This window comes from Mauremys reevesii, linkage group 1 (assembly GCF_016161935.1).
Source record: "Mauremys reevesii isolate NIE-2019 linkage group 1, ASM1616193v1, whole genome shotgun sequence".
Taxonomy (NCBI): domain Eukaryota; kingdom Metazoa; phylum Chordata; order Testudines; family Geoemydidae; genus Mauremys; species Mauremys reevesii.
The window spans coordinates 111,283,266-111,303,808 of record NC_052623.1 but is presented as its reverse complement, the minus strand read 5'-3'; the positions used below and the strand labels follow the sequence as shown (position 1 = coordinate 111,303,808).

At 44.5% G+C, this 20,543-nt stretch overlaps 1 protein-coding gene across 4 annotated transcripts in view; it reads right to left on the bottom strand.

Annotated features, from left to right (window-relative positions):
- COL4A2 (collagen type IV alpha 2 chain) overlaps positions 1–17,707 on the bottom strand; it is a 216,200-nt gene extending 198,493 nt beyond the window's left edge. Inside the window, exons 1-3 of one of the 4 annotated variants that reach the window (XM_039517786.1) lie at positions 17,458–17,707; positions 15,855–15,964; positions 15,588–15,648 (exon numbers count right to left, since the gene is read on the bottom strand). In XM_039517786.1, the coding sequence (XP_039373720.1) occupies positions 15,588–15,648; positions 15,855–15,964; positions 17,458–17,490 (204 nt within the window). In that variant the 5' untranslated portion in view covers positions 17,491–17,707. Of the gene's footprint in view, positions 1–15,587; positions 15,649–15,854; positions 15,965–16,108; positions 16,432–16,479; positions 16,701–17,457 lie in introns of those variants that run through there. The other 3 variants (XM_039517789.1, XM_039517800.1, XM_039517796.1) reach the window with 3 other exon arrangements.
- Positions 17,708–20,543: the final 2,836 nt, after the last annotated feature.

Genomic DNA, 20,543 nt, shown 5'->3' with positions numbered 1-20,543 from the left:
AATAAATCCACTTTGAAACCCCCAAGGTCCTGGATTAGTGTAACACAATGTGGTAAAAGTTCTGTTCCTTCTCCAACATTTTTTTGCTTGGAAACAAACTGTGTTCAAACAAACGGATCGTGCTAGTGCAAAGAGAAAGAATCTAATAAAATAATGAATGTTCTCAGATATTAAATGGTGATGTTGTAAATTTAAAAATGTACTGACATGATTGAACAGGTCACACTGTAGTTTTAATCTGCCCATAAATAACTTTTTGTTTGGAGAGACAAATCAATTTTATTTCCCTACAAGTAAAAAACAAACCAAAACCAAACACATAGTAGAGACTTAGAAGGACAACCCATATGTATTATTTTGGTGCGATGTTCATATGTTAAAGCCAAGCATGTACCACTTTAAGGACTGTACGAAATGCAACCTATCCTTTACCATTTCAGCAGATTTCCACTTATATATATATATATATAAAATTGACAAAAATCAAGACTCCATACATACCTACCTTCTAATTTAGTGTGTCAGATTTCCATCTCCAAAAGAGTAATTACTCCTAAAGTGACTCATCTCCACTCTCTCAATATCAAAATGTATAGGCCTGTTATCCTCATCCACTAAAACATTTATTGGTTTCAAATAGAAGGCAGAGTGAGCTTTCTTTCTTCTACTTTATGCAGCCTGTGCTATATGTTAGTGTTTAATAACTCTATAAAGGCAGACATGCCACACAGACCTTACTATTGCATAAGTCTGTGGAATATACTTCTGACCTATTGACAGGAACAACTAAGTAAAGATGGCTGTTGTAGTTTTCCAGTGGGCTTTTCATTGACGTTACCATTCGCTGGCAGAAATATAATGGTGGTGTTTTTTCTTGCTTATTATAAACATACCTAGAGTTTGATAGGTGCATTATATGAATGGAAACATAATATTTATATGCACACATCAAAAGAATTCATTTTTAACAGAGATCATGGAAATAGATCAGAACATCTTTTTCCTATTGTTCCCTTGTACCTGGCTCTATCCAATTCAATAGGACAAAGAAAAGGACAAAGAAATCTTTTTGACCTAGCCTGATTTTTTTAAGTTACTCATACCAAGACCTGAATTAGTGGTTGCACATCCCCTTACACACAGAACGCCTTCCCTAAAATAGTCCATAAGGTCATAACCATTCCTTCTTCAAATCCCTCAAGACCCACTTCTGTTGTGACTCCTACAAGAAATCAGCCAACTCACAAAGAATAGGGTGAGTGGTAGTTGTAAATAGCTGACATTTGTTAATTTTCAAAAAGTTTTTAAAAGATGAGAACATCAAGTTGTGCAAATAGCTAGTGTATGTAACTAGATGAACTTATTACCCTTGTCCTCCCTTCTTTCCTATTTTTTGAATGCTTATTTATTTCATCCTGTTTCAAATTAGATTACAAATTCTTTGGGGGCAGGAACCATGACCTGTTTGTAAAGTACATACCTTGCAAAATATAGCCCAATTCCCAACTGGAGTCTTTGGGTGCTGCCATAATATGAATAAATAAAATATAACAGCCAATTACCTTAAGGACCAAATGTCAAAATGCTGGCCAGTGGGCTGTCATGAGGAGACCTATGAGTGAAATCCAGGCTCCACTGAAATCAACAGCAAAACACTCATTGACTTCAGTGGGGTCAGGATTCCACATTCAGAAGTTTTCTGAAAAATTTCCTGAGGACACAAGTATGAAGCAACACTTGTTTTAAATGGGAAGTCTGTATAACTTTGCAACTTCTTCTTTGGAAGAAAGGCCTTTTCTCTATAACAACAGTAAAGCATTGGCACCATGTACATTCTTACTACTGACAACACCTTTTGACTTTAATGTAGATAGATAAAAGTAACCCTCGGAAAAAAAATCACAGTTTGCACATGCTCACTAGAGACTTGTTGGCGCTTCAGAGCTAAATTCTCCAAAAATTTTGTATACAATGAGCATGCTCCAACTCAGGGCTGCAGGATATGCAAGACTTCCCCTGTAATTGCTACTTCTGACTGTTACAAGGCAGGATGGGGCCAGGCACCAGAACTGAAAGTAGGGAGACTCTTCAATGACCTCCCACCTAGTGCCCAGGCAGCATGAAGAAGCCATCTGAATCGAAGGCAGAAGGGACAAAAGCTGGACCTGAGGTACGTGCAGAAAATAGATTGAGACAAGGAACCTATGCAGGTGGGGGTGAGTACTGGAACTGGAAGCTAGCTGGGAGGAGAGAAAGTGAGATTGGGAAGTGAGTGAGCGGGACACTGAGATTGGCTGGAAAGAAGACTAGGAGCCAGGCTGTGGGAAGATTGGGACTGGCTGCATAGACATATTAGGACTGGGAGCCCTGGGACCAGGTGGGCAGGGTGGGGAAGACTTGGGTTGTCTGGGCAGGAAGACAGACTGGTAGATGGGGTGGTGGGGAGACTGGCCTGATTGGGTAGGGAGACAGGAACTGAGATCCAGGGGGAGCAGGGAGACTGAGATTGGACCAGGAGTCAAAGGAGCATAAAGACTGGGTCTGGCTGGGCAAAGGGGCAAGGACAAGGAACTGGGGAGTATGGAAACTGGGAAGAGGCACTATGGAGGAGGGTGGAAGACTGAGATTGGATGAGAAGCCTATGATGGGAGACTGGGAGCCAATGTGGGCAGGTGGGGAATGGGGAAACAACCGGAGGCCAGGGAGTGAGAGAAACAGACTGGACAAGGATGTTGGGGGCAAGGACTGAGACAGAGCAACAAGGATTGGGGACCCAGGCATGGGGAAGAAGCAAGACTGGGTTAGATACTATGGTGATGAGCACCATAGAAAAGTCCCTGAGGAAGTTAACAATTCTGTGTTCAGAATACAGTATTATGTGTAGTAAATCAGACTTGGAGGTCACACTTGGAACAATGACAATAAAACAATATATTGAATAGCTACTCATTAAAATGAGCACCATCCATCCAGTGCACTGAATGAGATGCTGTAGAAAAAATACTGACGATGTTACAAACAAACAACTCTGCCCCCGAAATGGTACCATAATGAATATGCACAAGGGGGCTGAATTTAGATTGCACAAGCAACCTTAATTCTGGCTTTTCTTAGCTTCAAGTGCTTGATTTTGCAACCATAATGTTCCTTTAATGTAGTTTCTGTATGTAATGTGTACATACATTTATTAATGTTTGTAATTTCATATAAGATCTTTGGGCAGGGGAGGGGAACAGCTGAATAAGCAGTCTTTTCTTCTAGGAGCTTAACTTTTAACAAATTCCTGAATGAACAAGTATGGCTTTTTTTCAGAACAAATATGAAAACCAGGGTGGTGTTGTCCGAACAGCTATATTTGTGTGAGGGGGCTGATTTTTTATTTTTTAAATGACATCACACGCTCTAGTTAATAATATCATTGTCATCTATTAAAAGTTCAGTATTTATTTCTTGATTGGTCTCTCTTATGGTTCAGTTTTTTATCTGCTGCCAATTGTCTGCCAGGAGAGAGAGAACGCAAGAGGTACACACAGGATTGGCCCCATAATGAGACACTGACAGAGAATCTTTATTCCCACTCCAATACACAGACAACTAGGACTCGAGACTTCTAAGGCAGTGGTTCTCAAACGTTAGCAACCCGAGGACCCCCATTTTGATTTAAAAATTTTCACGGACCCCCAAGCAAGCTTCTAATTTTCACTGGGGGTGCTCAGCCCACACTCAGCCCCATGCTCCACCCCCACTCCACCATGTCGCCCAATGCCCCACCTCTTCCCACTCCTGCTCAACTCCTTCCCCTCCTCTTTCCGCCCCCTCCCGTGAGTGTGTCCCATCACCCTGCCTCCCCCTACCTCCTGCATGCCACTGAACAGCTGTTCCCTGGTGTGCAGGAGGAGTTGATTAAATTAAATTAATGGAGATATCCTATCTCCTAGAACTGGAAGGGACCCTGAAAGGTCATTGAGTCCAGCCCCCTGCCTTCACTAGCAGGAACAAGTATTGATTTTGCCCCAGATCCCTAAGTGGCCCCCTCAAGGATTGAACTCACAACCCTGAGTTTTACAGGCCAATGCTCAAACCACTGAGCTATCTGGACCCCCTAGAGTACCCTTATGAACCCTCAGGGGTCCGCAGACCCCAGTTTGAGAATCACTGCTCTAAGGAATCTGACTCTCAGCAAAGGTAGAGCTCATTCATAGAAGGCCAGAGTCTGATTCTCCATTTCCACTGGTTGGTTTTACAACAACATAACTCCATTGTTATCAGTGGAGCTACTCCTGATCCACATCACATCACTGTGAGTGAATGGAGAATCAGTCCCTTCTCATCTTCCCGATATTTCTTCCAGGATTTGAAGAAATGGTGAGGTAAATTTAGTCTGAACACCAACAAAAGGATGAACTATTCAGAGGGGCATTTCTCAACCCCTCAAAAACTTTAGCCATATTCAGTTCAGCTAGTATGTCTAATTTCCTCATAAAATGTGATTTCAATCTAAATAAGGGCCAAATTTTTCTGTTACAATGTGCATAAATGAGGAGTAACTTCAAGGCAATGAAATTACTGAGAACAGAATTTGAGAACAGAATTTGGTCCAAGTTTGCAACAGTTCTACATCATCCCACTAACATTTACATTTTACAGAGTTCATTACAATGGCCCTAAGTCTTCCACCTATCTCACCTTTTCTTCTTCAAATATTCTTCCCTTTACTTCTTACCTTTGTGTGGTGCACTCGAAGGGCCAGATTCTTCCACCTTTACTCACAGTGAACAGCCCCAGGGGTTACATCATGAGGAAGGGTGGTAGAGTCATACAGATATAGGGATGGAAGGGACCATTTGCCCCATAGTTTTATTATTTATCCGTCTTTATAATTTTTCTTCTCCTTTTTCCTATGTTTGGGTTATTTTTCTTTCCTTGATTCCACAGGTCAAATGCATCTCTGGTGCAACTTTGCTAAAGTTAATAGAGTTACACATGAGATATGATTTTGGCCCAGAGTCTCTACTTTTGGCCCTATTTGTGTTCATTTTAGTGTATGTTATTTTCTTTCAGTGTCTACTTCTTGCAGTCTGTTTTTGCATAGTCTTTGTATAGTATATTCACTCTCATGTCACCTCAATTCCTTATATGCATTTTACTCTCTTCTTTTCTGTGACTCTACTGTTCCCATCTGAGGGCACCATAAGGGTGTAGCTAAAATAAAAAGTAGCCCTTATTTAAAACCATGTAAAAGAAAATGCTAAAATGGCACCTAAACCTCTAGAAAGGTGTAGAATTTTAGTAATCCATGCACCAAGAGATGTAATGACATTATTCTGTCATTTTGTGGTTGGGGGAGGACAGGGACAAGATAACACTTACTGCCGTGGGAAGATAACATAGGTTAAAAAGACTGTGCATGAACAGAAAACCTACTGCAAGTCTAGGAAGCACAGAAAGAAAGGAGATCTGTACATTTTGATACATTTGGGATAGGTATCCAAAGTTCTGTTTGCTTAAACAAACTGAGAATTTAAATTTGTTTACGTTCTCCTGACACATACTACAGTACTACACTTGATCTTAGCCTACTACAACTTCAAGCTATTTCTATGTTAGAGAGAACTGCGGTCCAGATCCACTCAATTTTTTGTCTCTTCTTCCTGATACTTCCATAACTCACATCCACCCTAAAACTTATACCCTTTCCTTCTTCTCTGTCCCAAGACACTTTCTTCTTCTCCAAACCCTAAACATTCTCCTTCCTACTCCTTTAGTCTTCCTTTCCTGCCCTCTACCCCCAACATTCAGACAAGCAGGTGGAACCAGCCTGGGAATTCTCCGAAGCAACTCACAAAATTCTGATGAATTAATCCTCATAATAAGTCTATTACATGTAAATATTATGATACATATATGTACACATACAGGGAGAGAGAGGGAAGATGAGGCATGGAGGTAACCCAAAGTTACATAGAAATTCAGGGGCCCAGCCAGGAATAAAACTGTGCTCTCCTGAATCCCACTTCTGTGCCAGAGCCACCAGACCAATCTTCAGTAGTGCTCCCAGCAACCCACTCACAGTCACTCATATACTACTTCCTCACTCACTTACATTCATCCTGCTGGCCCTTTCAGTCCATCCTAGGCCTTGTCTACATTACGGGGGTAATTCAACCTCACTTACGCAACTTCAGCTACATGAATAACATAGCTGTTGTTGACATAGCTTAGATCAACTTATTGTGGTATGTACACGTGCTGCATCGATGGAAGACACTCTCTCGTTGACTTCCCTTACTCTCCTCTTTCCGGTGGAGTACCGGAGTTGATGGGACAGCGATTTGTGGTCGATTTAGCAGGTTCTCACTAGACCCGCTAAATCAACCCCAGGTGCATTGATCACCACAGCATTGATCCTCGGTAAGCGTAGACATGCCCTAAGAGTCGAATGTCACTGCTGCTGCATTTGAACCCTAGGTGATCCCCAGCAGTGAAAGCACTGGCTTACGTGTGCCAAGTGCTTGCTCTTTCTACCACTCACCTTCTGCTGTTTGAATCTGACATGTTATAACAATATGCATTATAGTCTATCCCATACTGCATAGCACAGTAGCATACTAAGTTTTGTCAAGAGGAGATGACTAGCAAAAGGGACGTGTGACATTAGGCATCTTAGCTCCTTGCTCCTCTCCTTCCCTGGCTTCACTTTTCTCTGGTAACAAAATCTCAGTGGATCCAAAATCTGTTGCACTCAATGTTCCCTCTCAAACCAGGGTGAAGATGGATCCAACTTTAATCTTCCACAGAGGATAAGCAACTACCTATGAAGCCAAAAGGCTGCTATGACTTGAGTGCGAAATAGAATAGTAACTATTACAAAACCTGCTTCAAAATACTCTGAAAACTAATACCTCCTACTTCCTAAATTGTTATACCAATTTATTACACAAAAATAATCTCACAGATTTTCAAAAAAATGCAGTCATTAAAGTCTGAAAAAATGTAGGATAAGCCAAAGTATTATGTATGATACTCTAAAAAACCCAACTGGCTAAATCATACTTGCCTTTTCACAGGTGCACTCTCATTTGGGCACCTGTTGCAGGAATAGCCATAAACCAGGTCTTTACAGTCCATTAGCACAAGGGGTGAAGGAATAGTAGAGCCTGATCTAAAGCTCATTGAAATCACTGGAAGTCTTTCTGTGGAATACAGTGGACTTTGGAACAGGACCTTAGTGCCCCAGACAGTCCAAAAAAGGACTGGACCATGTCCCCACCCTTCCCCACTTATTGACAGACAGGGTAATATGGCCTGGGATATTTAAAAAGTTCCCAGCATGATGTTCACTAGCATCTTTGCAACAGAGCATCTAGCTTCCCAGGGTTTTCCACTTGGAGAGAAGAATTGACTACATTTAAAAAGACAATTTATTTATAAATGTTACTTTGATTTTTAACATAAACCAGTATCTTTAAGTGCTCACTCAATCTACAGATTAGGATTGTGCTCAGATGAAAATATTTATCATTTTATCCATAGGTTAATTTCCCACATTTGTGTGCCATGGGTGTTACACTAATGTCTTCTTTTCCACATATCTGGTGGCTTTTCTTGGGCCACAAAGGAAGATAATTAGGGCTGTCAAGTGATTAAAAAAGTTAATCGTGATTATTCACACTGTTAAACAATAACAGAATACCATTTATCTAAATATTTTTGGATGTTTTCTACATTTTCAAATGCATTGATTTTGATTACAACACAGAATACAAAGTGTACTATGCTCACTTTATTTTTATTACAAATATTTGCACTGTAAAAAACCAAAAGAAATAGTATTTTTCAATTCACCTAATACAAGTACTGTAGTGCAATCTCTTTGTCATGGAAGTGGAACTTACAAATATAGAATTATGTACAAAACATAACTGTTCTGTAAATATCCCTTTATCAATTTTATGGAGGGGCTGCCTGATGCTTTTGACGATGACCATTTGTTTCCTACCAATAAAGTAAAAAGTATGATTATTGTAGATGATCTGATGAACTCTGCTTATGAAAGTGATTAAATTGAGAAAGCCCTTACCAAGTATGTGCATCACAGGAACCAGAGCATTATATATATAGTTCAGAACATATTTTGTCAGGGAAGAGTCGCACGATTAACCTAAACACAAAGCACATGGTTCTGTTAAAAAACCCCAGGGATAAATTACAAATCACCACGCTCTCTTGGCAAATGTACACCGGCAAAGCTCAATATTTTCTAGAAGCTTTTGAGGATGCTATCGAAAGACCTTATGGCAACCTGGTGGTAGATTCAAATGCTTCCACACCAGAAGCTTATCGACTAAGAACCGGTCTTTTCCCTCCAGACTGGCCGGCAGTTTATACTTTTAAAAGAACAATAGCTGGGTATAAAAAGGGATGAATTATCAGCAGGCCCCTTTTTAACAGCCGGGGTTGCTGACCAAAAACATGTCTATCTGCATGAAGAGAAATCTGATCCTTTTAAAACTATTTAGCAAATTGTCGCCGCAGCAAAGGAGGGCTATACTGTGTTCGGCCTCTGACGATTTAGTAGCGGCCATCTCAGAAATAGCGCTCAATATCTTAAAAGGAAACGTACCTTTGACACAGAATCAAGTGCGTGGGCTGAAAAAGAGACACATGCTTATAAAAACTTTGTGTAATAAAAAGGGTTTCACTTAAAAGAAAGAAGCATCTGGTGAAGCAGTCTGGGGAGTTTATCAGACCTCTTTTAAGTTCTGCTATCCCTCTGATAATGGGGCTTTTGACTAATCGATAATGTAGTATGCAGAAAAAAATGTGCCCAGCCTCCAGTTGGAGCAATTAAGGGCTTCCCCCTCCGGCAGAGGAAAATATCAGAATGACCGCAACTCGCTTACTGGATGCTGAAATGAAGTCTGTTCTTCAAAGAACTGACTTAGCCGAATACGAAAAGGCTAAACTTTACAACACCGTGCTTCAAAGGTACCTAATGTATGTGAAGCAGAGCGATGCGGATAAAGGGAAAATAAGTCTGTTTCTACCGGAACAGGACCAGAGTGTGACTGCCAAACCCCCAGAAACACCAAAGACCTCAGACTCTGTTGCTCAGGAGGTGCTGGATAACGTAAATAAGTGTTATAAGAAAAATGCATTAGTATGGCTAAATAAGCTTGGTCAGGATAAAAATCTCTCTTCATGGAATGATAAAGGGGCTTTTGTGCACAAAGACTCTGTGGTTAATGGTTCTAACATGCTCGACTTAGTCAGGGTCGTCACCCAGATGCGCTCTGTTCCTATCAGACATGTACCTAAAGGATCGGATGTGTTTATGAATGCCATGATGGAACTGAATGTACCATCTTCCATCATGGGCAACGCGGCCAACAGAGATCTTCTGGAAGGCTTGAAGGCCTCGACTGCTGACACCAGGGTGGATCGAGAAACCATGACCCCTTTTTTGCCATCTAAAAAACGAAAATTGGCTAAAAGATCCGAATGGCTCAGTGTGTGATATTTTTCACGTTCTAAAATTGTCTTGAAACACCTCATCTGGGGTGCTTTATTGGGTAACATGGCTATGAAAATCGTTGCAAGAGACACGTCTGGGTTTGTTGAAACATGTTTTGAGTGAGGCTAGGCATGCCCAAGGACTTAAATTTATTTTTTACAAAATTCATCGCCATCCGGTCGTTTTGGACTAAGTTGTTAGAATACAATTTTAAAATCCGGTCAAAAGATAAACTCTTGCTACGATGATGTAAGAAAAACACGCAGTGATAGCCGCAGGCGATGGAGCGGGAGTCTTGTAATTGTCTATTGTGAAACACAATGTGGCATTTTTGTTAAAAAATTTCATAATGCTTCTAGGAAACACCACACTGTTTGGGGTGTGCCTGTATGAGTCAAAAAACTCTCCATGGTTATGCTCCGCCAGATATAAGGCGAGCCAGTGTTCACCCGGTTGATTGTGTGGATGCGTGTTGACCACTAAACCTAGGGATCTCTGAGACAGCTTGCCGCCAGGGAACCAATCACAAGTGAACACATCTAAGAAATTATTTTTTGTGCAAGGTCCGTTGATAAGACACGTAAGAGATGCACGGTGTCCAGGTTCAGATGTAGTCAAACAGAACTTTTCTCCTCTGATTTATCTCTATGATGTTGTCAAAAACCCCATACACGATCATACTGACGGTGACCGTCAAAGCCTTCCCAAAACGTATTTCTGCTCTCAGGTTCCCGGTTTTAATCAGGGAATAGTGATCAGTGCATTCCTGGTTGGGAGACAGGTCAAAGGCAAACAAGGTGTAACCCTGTGCAAACTACTCATGATCGATTAACAGAGAACGATCTTTCATGTGTTTACCAACTGTCTGTACCAGATTCATGTATTCTCTCACGCAGTGTCCTGCCTCAAAGTCTGGTTGCAAACGCTTGATTGGTATCTTCACCATCCACATACAAGGCCACAAATATTGTCATGTTTAAAATGAAAGGTTTCTTTAGCGTAACTTCCACTAAAGACATCATTATCCACAAACCCTAGGACGAGCATTTTGGATAACTGTCTCAAGTACAGGTTCTCCTGGTTACTGACCCTGCTGCCCACAGGGATGCTAAACACTTTCATTCCCACACAGTCCATGGGGTATTTAGCATTAGCAGTAAGCAGGGCCTCCACATGCCCCAGACGGATGCTCGGGGCCACCCGTACTTTCTTCACAAAAAGGGACACTGATACAATGCACAGTTTAAAGCCTTCGGCCGCACTTCCCATTAAACAGAAAGCATCTTTACTGCACATCTGTTTAAATTTCACATCCATTCCGTTCAACAAAAGTTTTCCTTGAAAATACAGGTCATTGTGTAGATGCCCCAGGGGCTTTACTCTCCTGCTCTGGGCCCAGCTTTGCACACCTCACAAACCCTAGATTCCCGCCATCCAACTCCATTTCTTTGTGTTGTCCAGCAGTGCCTTTGTAAAACAGGCCACTGGAAAATTATGTGACGAGGGTGTCGTCGCTGTAATTGAGCACTGATTCTATAAAGGCCCTGTAAGGGTAACAGTTGTTGCTTTGGCTTAGGAGGCGGTCTCCCAGTGTGACATCCAACTGATTGAGGCCACGGGGTCATTCACCAGGCCCACCTTGGCATCCTTGGCAAGTTCAATTCCGTCTCCTTTTACAATCTTGCAACATAGGTACATCTGTGTGCTGTTTAAATCCATATAATCTTTGCCATTCCCTGCTTTAAAAAAAATCTATGGGGGGCAGCCTCCGTATGGCTGATAGAGGCAGCACTTCAATGTAGATGCTTTTCTCGATGCTTGTTTGCGTAGGGGCTATTTGGAACAAGTCTAGTTTGGATTTGGTGCACTCCTGAGACCCACAGTGAACAAAAGCCATGTTGATTAAAATATCTCTCTTTTACTAGGTGGAGAGCATCTCCTTTTTTGTCCAGGCTTCCTCTTGGACTTTCGCTTATGGCTGGCCTGCACGTCAAAGCCCTTCTTTTAAAGGGTTTCCGGGGACCTGTGCATAGCGGTATGACACATTTCTCTTTCTCCTTTTAATGTACATCAGCCCCGATCCCTCCTGTGAAGCTGGATTCCCCAACTTCTCCAGAACAGTGCGGGAAACGTGGCCTACCACCTCTTTAGCTACGTTTTGAGCGGCAGTTTTTACATGGAGTTTAATAGTCTCTAGCCCTCTCCTCAAAAGTGGTACGGCTTTTCAAAAGAGGCTACAGAATATTCTGCTCATGTCAGCCCCATACATCACGGGGGACCCATGATATCCAGGAAGGGCGTATCCAGTCTGGGCTTTGTAATAGTTCCTTTAGATGGTGGGGTCGCCATAATTTTTTAGGATAGCCATAATAGTGTTTTACTTTTAAGAAACCTTGCTCTCTCCGGGGACACAGGTGCAGCTTGATGATCATCTTACTGAAGCAAAATGAGACGAGTCTGTTCTGATCTGTCTTTATTTCAATGGTGATGGTGTCGATGTGGTGTTTACTGACAGGGACGTAATGAGATTTATTGTAGGTGATGGTGACAAACTCGTTGTTCCTTCCTCGGATGGGGAAGCAGCATAACAGAGGAACAGAAAAGACCCCCACAGACTGGTGTTCTATGATAGCCATGTACAGATACAAGGAGTTGAAACCCCCTGTGATGTCTGCCGAGAAGGGGATATTTTGGATGCTGTGCTTAGAGCCCAAACCCAGAATGTTATCTGCCGGTAGAAAACACATAAGTAAAATCGGTGGATTTAAGTCTAACTTTTCTACCCACAAGGTCATAGTTCATAACCACCTCAGGCAGTCCTGGGTGATGAGCCACGGTATTGTTCATATGATCAATAATTCAGGTAGGGACGAGTAATAACCTCGTTGTAGCAAGAAACTCCGTGTCATATAGCCAAAGGTGATTTTGAAAGGGGTGTCTTCATTGATAGTGTTCCAGCTGTGCGGGTACTGTATTTCCACTAACCCCACCTCCCACACACCCAGGAGATCCAAGGGTTTAATTAGCTGTATTGTAAAGTTCGAGCTGGTGTTTTGGGGTAAAGCCCCAGAGCTGGCATTGCTGGGCAAAGTGATGTAAAACCCACCATCACTTATTTCTCTCTCTCTCTCTCTCTGTGTCTTTGCAGGAGGAATAGTTTTTGTTCACATCTCAATGTTACAGAGATGAGAAGGCTCCACCCAGCTATTAAACTTATCAGGCCACCGCAACCATTTCACCAGTACCTGCTTTATTCTCCCTTTTCTTTCTCCACTAGAACTTTTTCAATCCTGTAAATCCTGTCTCGTTTGGGGTTTAATTTTTGTAATTCTTCAGGATAAAAAGCTCCAGTAACTGTCTCATCCTCATAATCTTTTAATCAGTATACAGGTCTCTGGCCCCTGGTTAAGGCTTCATACACTATGAATATCTCATTGGTAAACATCTGTTCATAACCTTTTTCAAAAACTCCTTTGGTTTTAGATAATCTCACATGATCGCCTTTTCTAAAAGGGGCAACAATCAGTTTTTAAAACTGTCTCTGTAAACCGTTTTCCATACCTTCAGGGAATTTGAAAGGTTAACATCAATGGGTCTGGTACGTATAGTTCTGTGATAGCTCTGGTTGTAGCTCATTATAAAGTCAGGTAACACGTTGATGTAGCAAAAGTTGTTATGGGCTGTAAAATATCTCCACATCCTAGTTTTTAAAGTTCTGTTAAATCGCTCCACAACCCCTGCTTTGACTTCATTATTTGTAACAAAATGGTGAACGCCATGCTGCTTTCACAATTTGCTTAAAGGTTTGTTTAAAAATTCTTTCCCCCAATCGGTTTGTAATTTTTGAGGCATGTGACCTTCGCTGAAAATAGCTTTAAAGGCCTTAGATACCTCACCACTCATCTTGTTTTTTAGGCCTACGGCCCAGACATATTGGGATAGAATGTCTATCACTGTTAAGATGTACTTAAAACCGCTGTTGTGTTTGGAGAACCAGTGCATATCCACATAATCTGCCTGCCATTGCACATCCACATCTGAAACAGTGGTCTTGTTTCTTTTAAAATGTATTTGAGCCAGTTTGTGTAAAGTGTAAGCATCCTGGTCTGAAAGCCAAGCTGCTACCTGTTTTCTATTTAAAGTTTTACTATGCTTTTTGGCCACTTGAAAAAGAGGTTCACCCTGCCAAAGTCCCAACTTCCCTGGGGGTGTAATATATTTTCTTTAACAGAGCCGTCTGCGTAGACATGACTGTTCCTTTTACCATCTTTTACTAACTCGAGTATGGCGGGGACACATTCATATTGACACATTTAAACAAGTTTTATTAATCGCCTGGTTTAATGACCACCTTTTACAGCTGCCTGTGAAAATGGTTGCCATGACCCTTACCATGAGGGAGTCTGAGCTGATTCATTCTTCCATTTTTTCCTTTTCTGGATTTTCCTCTTGAGATCTGTGTCTCAGACATGAGCAAAAACAGCTGATGCACGATATATTTACTCCCACAGGGCTACCGATATGTAAGTTCTCAAAGGCTTCTAGAAAGGCATTGTCGAGCAGTTGATTTTCAGAAAAGTAACAGTGTAAGCACCCCACTGCTTGTTTTTAGATTCACATAATCCCAGGGCAGTTCCTAACCCCATTACACCCCATTCTCGACCATCACTTCTTAATTATTCATTTAGCTGAGCAACGTCTTTTCCGTTCACCTTGTCCGCTGGTGACTCCCCCGAGCTATGATCGCCTTTCACCTCCAGGATGACATGAGGCTGTCATACTCTTTGGGGCGCCTCATGAGGGCTTGGGTTTCAGGGTCGGGTTCCGACATATCCATCAACAGTTGAGTCAAAGGGCCCTTGTCAGAACTGTTGCTGATGTAGCACTTTCTCCACACAAAGTTAGAAGTTCTCACAGGGGTGGTGAAGGAGTCCATGTTTCCTCTCAGCCTTTCCATGACTTCTAAAACACGCGTTCTTGGTAAGAGATGACCTCTTCTGCCTGGTTCTAGGACTTATGGGGTGATGGTGCTGCACTCTGATTGGCAGAGGGTGATGGGAGGAGTTCTTAGAGGGGTCACACGACCCTCTTCTGGGCGGTTCATCCCATCACAGATTTTGGTCAAATCTGCTCTCAGGACAGTCCTCTGTGTCTGAAACCCATCGCGATTGGTAGAGGGTGGTGAGAGGAGTTCTTAGAGGGGTCACATGAACCACTTCTGGATGGGTCACCCAACCCCAGAATTCTCCCCATTGGTCAAATCTCCTCTCGGGGAGTGGTGCCCAGAAGCTGAAACCCCTCCTGATTGGTAGAGGGCAGTGGGAGGAGTTCTTAGAGGGGTCACATGACACACCTTGCTTCTGGTCATGTGTCCAGTTTGACCTCCCCCCCAAGGAATACCCCCATGAGGTAGGACTTCTGGTGACAGGTGGACAGGAGTTAAGAGGTCAAGGGGCAGGGTTAACATTTGATTGATCGTAGGGCCCTTATACTATTGAGGTGAATTGCAAAATACTATTTATTTTGTTTATCATTTTTACTGTGCAAATATTTGTAATAAAATAATATAAAATAAGCACTGTACACTTTGTATTCTGTATTGCAATTGAAATCAAATATATTTGAAAATGTAGAAAAAATCCAAAAATATTTAATACATTTCAATCGGTATTCTATTGTTTAACAGGGCGAGGAAACCTGTGATTTATCACGATTAATGTTTTTGAGTTAATCACAAGTTAACTGCGATTAATTCACAGCACTAAAGATAATCTTGGGCTAATTTTTGTAATGACTTGATATTACTTTAACAAATACTGTTAATTTGTTAATACTGTTATAGCGAAGGAAGCTGAACTCTAGGGCTTTCTGATATACTATTTAGTGAAGATGCTAATGTGTAAGTGATCTGCTGGCTGTTATTTTTTAATGGAAATGACAGATAGATCAGGTATTTGGCAAAGAAGAATGCAATTTCTTAATTCTCTAGCCCCTCAAATAAAAATGCTGTGGATTTTTTCCCTTCCCTTTTCCCTCTCTCTCCTCCAATGAAGGGATAAAACGTTTAACTTACAGCTTTTACTCTGCCAGTTAACAGTGAAGTCAACACCAAGAGCAGCACGACCTGCATAGCCCTGTACAGAAAGGAGAAACACAACAACATTAAGTATTTGTGTTGCTGTAGCACTCACCAGAGTGTGATACAGCTTTACAGGCTACTGTGATGAAAAGGCCCCTGCCCTGCATTTGAAGATAATTTTGTCCCCACTTTGGCAATGATGAGAAGTGCCCATCACAACAAGTACTTGAAATAAGTATGGAGAGGATAGATGCTACTTACTGCCAAAGGGCACGACGTGAGAGGAGGGACCGCGAGCTCCTCATCCTTGCTTCCTCTCCAGTGCTGTGCAGGGCTCCCAGCAGCAATGCTTTCCTGTCCCAGGAAACCCCCTGGATCCAGCACGAGAGGGAGAAAAATACAGTTTGAGAGAGGAGCAAGGAATGTGCAGGTCACACCGACTGCATGCAGGGAACAACAGTCCCGTGCACACAGGAGTTAGGCTGCATGGGCTGAGCTAGGTCCTTCCCATTCACCTAGCGAGTCCCACCTCCGTGTTCCCGGCGGCTCGATGCAAGGGGCACTCCCCACGCCGCACGCCTCTGGAGAGGGCGAGAATGCTGCCCTGGAGGGACGCGCGAGGTACAACGCGGCTTTGGAAAGGAAACGATAGCACCAGCCCCCCGCTAACTGCAGCCGCCGCGGCGTCCCCAGGCACAGCCTTGCCCTTTGCAGGGGCTCTGCCGACCCGAGTCTCCGCTCGTCCGGCCACCCGAGCGCACGCCTCGCCCGGGCGCCAGCCAAACCTCTCCCAGCTGGGAGCGCCGGGCCAGCCCCAGGCCAGGTGTGAGCTCCCAGCGATCAGCGCAGGGCTGAGCGGTTCCGGCTCCCCGTGTCCGATCCTCACCTCTCCGCTCCCACCGCTCTAGGCTTCCCAGGCCGGGCGCACTCCCCTCGCAGAGCCGGTCCCTCGCAGCGAGGCGAGGGGCTGGAGTCAGACCGGCCGCCGAGTCCTCCCAGCCCGCAGCGTGGGGTGGATTTTGTGGGGTGAGGCGGGAGCCTGCCCCCTTCCCCCTGCCGGAGGAGCGGGACTGGCCGGCCGGAGGTGGGCGATGCAGAGGGGACGAGACACTGGCCAGCCTCGCAGGATCTCCTCCCAGTAGCCACCGCCCGCGAGGGGAGGGGGCAGCGGCAGCCGCCCACAGACTGGGGATGTGGGCAGCCCTCGGCTCTTTGGCTTTAGAGGCGCTGCAGCCGGGGCAGAGGAGAGACGCGCGCGGGGCCCGGGAGTTGCGCGCGGCCAGGCGCTGAGCCCGCAGCCCCCTGCCCGGCTCCGGGCGCTCGGTCCCTTCTCGCTCGGGGCGCGCCGCGGGGAGAGCGGCGGGATGAGGCTGTGGCGAGGCGTGGGGCTGGTGCTGGCTGCGCTCCTGCTGAGCGAGGAGCCCGGCGAGGTGTCCGCCGCGGTGAGTACCCCGGTGCGGCGCACGCTGCCCTCGTCCCCTCCCTGGAGCAAACCTCCGGGCCCGATCCTGCTTCACTCCCACCCTTTAGGCTAATGGGGCACAGTGGGGACGCTGGGGGCGAGCCCCGCCCCGGTTACTTGTGTGGAGTGGAGGTGGGGGGGGGGATGGGGTAGAGAGAGAGGCCAGTGTGGCTGGGTGGGATTTCACAGGATGCAGCAGGGCTCTGCTCCGGGTGCTGAGTGCCCCCCGGCTCCCGCCGATTTAGCCCCGACCTCGCTTTAAAAAGTGATGCAGCAGCAGCAAAGTGGCTTTCTCCTCTGGCTGCTCTTGCCCGCCTGGGTGCGGGGATATTCAGGTGCCCCTTGCTGGTAGATCTGGTCCCGCGTCTGTGTTGATTTACACAGGGGGATATTTTCACTCACTTCTGAGGCACCTCCTGGCCTGTGAGCGTTCATTTCCCACAGAGGAGTAGCAACATGTTGCGATTCATAGGCACGCAGCGAAGGTGGTCAGTGCAGGAGCCGTGCTGTGTGAGCCTCTGAAGGCTACACACACACGTACGTTAAATTTCTCACTGTAATCCCGAGCCTGGGGTGGTCCATGCTGGACACGAAGCAGGGACCATTTGGCTACTCCTAAGGAATTTGCTTGGAACCTCCAGTATCGTCGCTTTCCCACGCCTTTTCGAGGATCACTGAAGCTGCAGAGGAAATGTAAGGGGCATGCTTAATGGTTAGAAAGCACGCTATGTCCATGCATTAAAAGGGTGGGATTTTTTTAAAATGAAGCTGGGAACCCAAATCTGTATACAGGCGGCTTTCCTAGTTCATGATTACCTCTTGCTACCGGCTATGTGCTGAAGAACTAGAGATATCAGATTGCAGCAAAGGTTCTAGTGGTCAGACTCCCCATAGTCTTTCCCTAACAAAACAAAAGTTCCAGCTGCGACCAGTTCAACTTGCTATGAAGGTGTCTCCTCAAGTAACTGCTTTTATCATACAGCTTTTTCTGGGATCAGCTGTCAAACTCCTCAAGTTAGGACACTTAATTTCTTAACCTTCTTGAAATATGTTGAAGCTGGAATCACTTCCCTTAAGAGTATGTAGTAAGTCTGATGACTAATGTAGAATAATTTATTAATCTTTTTTATCATCTCCTTGATTTTTTATACTAATTTTAGTTCTATATTCTAATAGTTGAGTTCAGTTCTTGTTACATAAGGCTTCAGACTTCTGATAACTAAAGTTGGGCATATGATTATACATGATCTGTTTTCTGATTTGTTAGAAAATTAAATGTAGTATTGGTAAGTTAATCAGAAAGGAAATAAAGAACAGTTCTCCTTATTTTTCACAGATTTATTATAGGATTTCATTTTTTGTTTAGTTATGTTGACATCTAAAGATATGGAGACATTTTGTGTCTTGAGTCAATCCAAAAGTAAGGAAAATACACTCCAGTGAATCTGATTTCTTATCTGATTCTCTTTTTATCTGCTAATAGCAGATTTACTATGGTTCCAGAATCTCAGCAAGTTTTCTTACCTATTTGGGGATTATTCTGTATTTTATTGATAGGCCTCTTCCATTATGTGCCCATCACTTTCAAATTATACTCTCTCCTCCCACCCCACATCTCAGGACAGTATTTAGTTCATTCCTATGTCATACAACATAATATGTCAATTCACATTGGCGTTCTAGGTTTGATATTCTTAAAGATATGAGGATCTGTCTTTAAGCTTCCAACTTGTCAAATGTCTAATAAAATCAATAATTTCACTTTTATATTTTAAATGTTTTGAGTTCTTGTATAAATAGAACTCTATGAGCAAATTGTTTCTCTGAGATTGACCTCTAAATGTAAGGTAAATTGTTCTAATAACCTCATGATTCTGGCTGAGGTAATCTAAAGCTAGTAATGATTTCAGTTTCATTCATTAACTAGCCTTTCTTTCAACATTGCATTAACTGCACAAGATAAATTGGAAAGTGTCATGCCACAAGGAAACAGAAGCATGCTTTGGAAGTTAAAATTTGTGCAGTTCTGTTAAACAGATAAAAGTTAAGCCCCAGACAGCTGCTTTTTGTTGAGCCAACTCACTGGTATAGGTATGTCTTTATTATAGGGCACACGCAAGCTGTCCGAGTGGGTATGGACATTGTTGTGGGCTCACTATGACAGGGGTGCTGTTGGGGTTCCCTTTCCTGGACACTAAGCCATCAATCATTATATCTGGATGTTCATTTACCACACCCATGGGAGTGGTTGATTGTACTTTTACAGCTGTAGAGATTGTTAGAGTTGGCCTATAAACTACAGTGCTTGCCAGGGACTCAAGGTCTTCAGATGAGCAGGGCCCCAAATGGTCTGTTGCTTTGCATATGCTTAAAATACAGTTCTACTGAAAAAGTGACTGTGAAATTGGCAGTTTTGCTGTTCTACATTTATCGTGTCTCTGATTCCAGATCAAATGTGCTCAGTTTACAAGTAAAGAACTTTTTTGTTTTTTCCTAGTGGTCCTTCAAATTTGACCTAAGTTCTGAGGCCTAGATCCACAAAAGGTCTTAAATGACTATGTCACAGTTTTAGGTACCATTGTGATCCACAAAACACCCTCTCCGCTACTGTTTGAGCTACATCTACACTTCCGGGGGCGTGTAGAGTATAGTCACTACACTAGTGGTGCCAGAACAGGGCGGCTCAGGGGGCCATAACCCTCCCACTTTTGGCAGATCCTACCCCTTTCCCCTCCCCTTCTCCCCGGGACCCACCCCCCCGGCCAGGCCAGCAGCTGGTAGAGCTGGCTGGGAAGCCTGAGCAGTTGTGGGAGCTGTGCGGACCCTCCCCCTGACCATGGTAAAGGGGAGTTTGAGAACAGCCCCCGGCCCACGTCCCCACCCCCAGGCTCCCTGGCCAGGTCAGATGGAGGTGGAGGGTCCAGGGCTCCATGCTGGCTCCCCACAGCTGCCTGTTCAGCTCTTACCCCAACCTGGCTCCAGCCGGGGGATGGGGCCTTGGAGCCGCAGCCCGGACATGGTAAGAGCTGCTCGGGCAGCTGTGGGGAGCCACAGCACAGACCCTTCACCTGCCCTGGGTGGGGGCCTAGAGGGCAGGGACACAGGCTGGGGGTTGTTCTTGGGCCCCCTGCAGCGTGGGCAGGTGTAGAGTCTGGCACGGCTCCCCACAGATGCCTGCATAGCTCTTCCATGGCCGGGCTGCAGCTCCAACCATCCCCCGGCCAGAGCTGAGTTGGGGTAAGAGGCGTGTGAGCAGCTGTGGGGAGCCTGGGTCCCTCCACCTGCCCTGGGCGGAGAGCCTGAGGGGTGGGGATATCAGCAGAAGGTTGCTTTCAGCCCAGCCCAGCCCACCCCAGGGTGAGGAAGGCAGGCTCCCCAGCCCTGCTCCAGCTTCTGGCTTGTCTGGGGGCTGGGCCTCCAGGGGAAGAGGAAGGGCAGAGGCAGAGCCTTGGGGGAAGAGGAGGGACCTCTGGGGGAAGGGGCAAGGT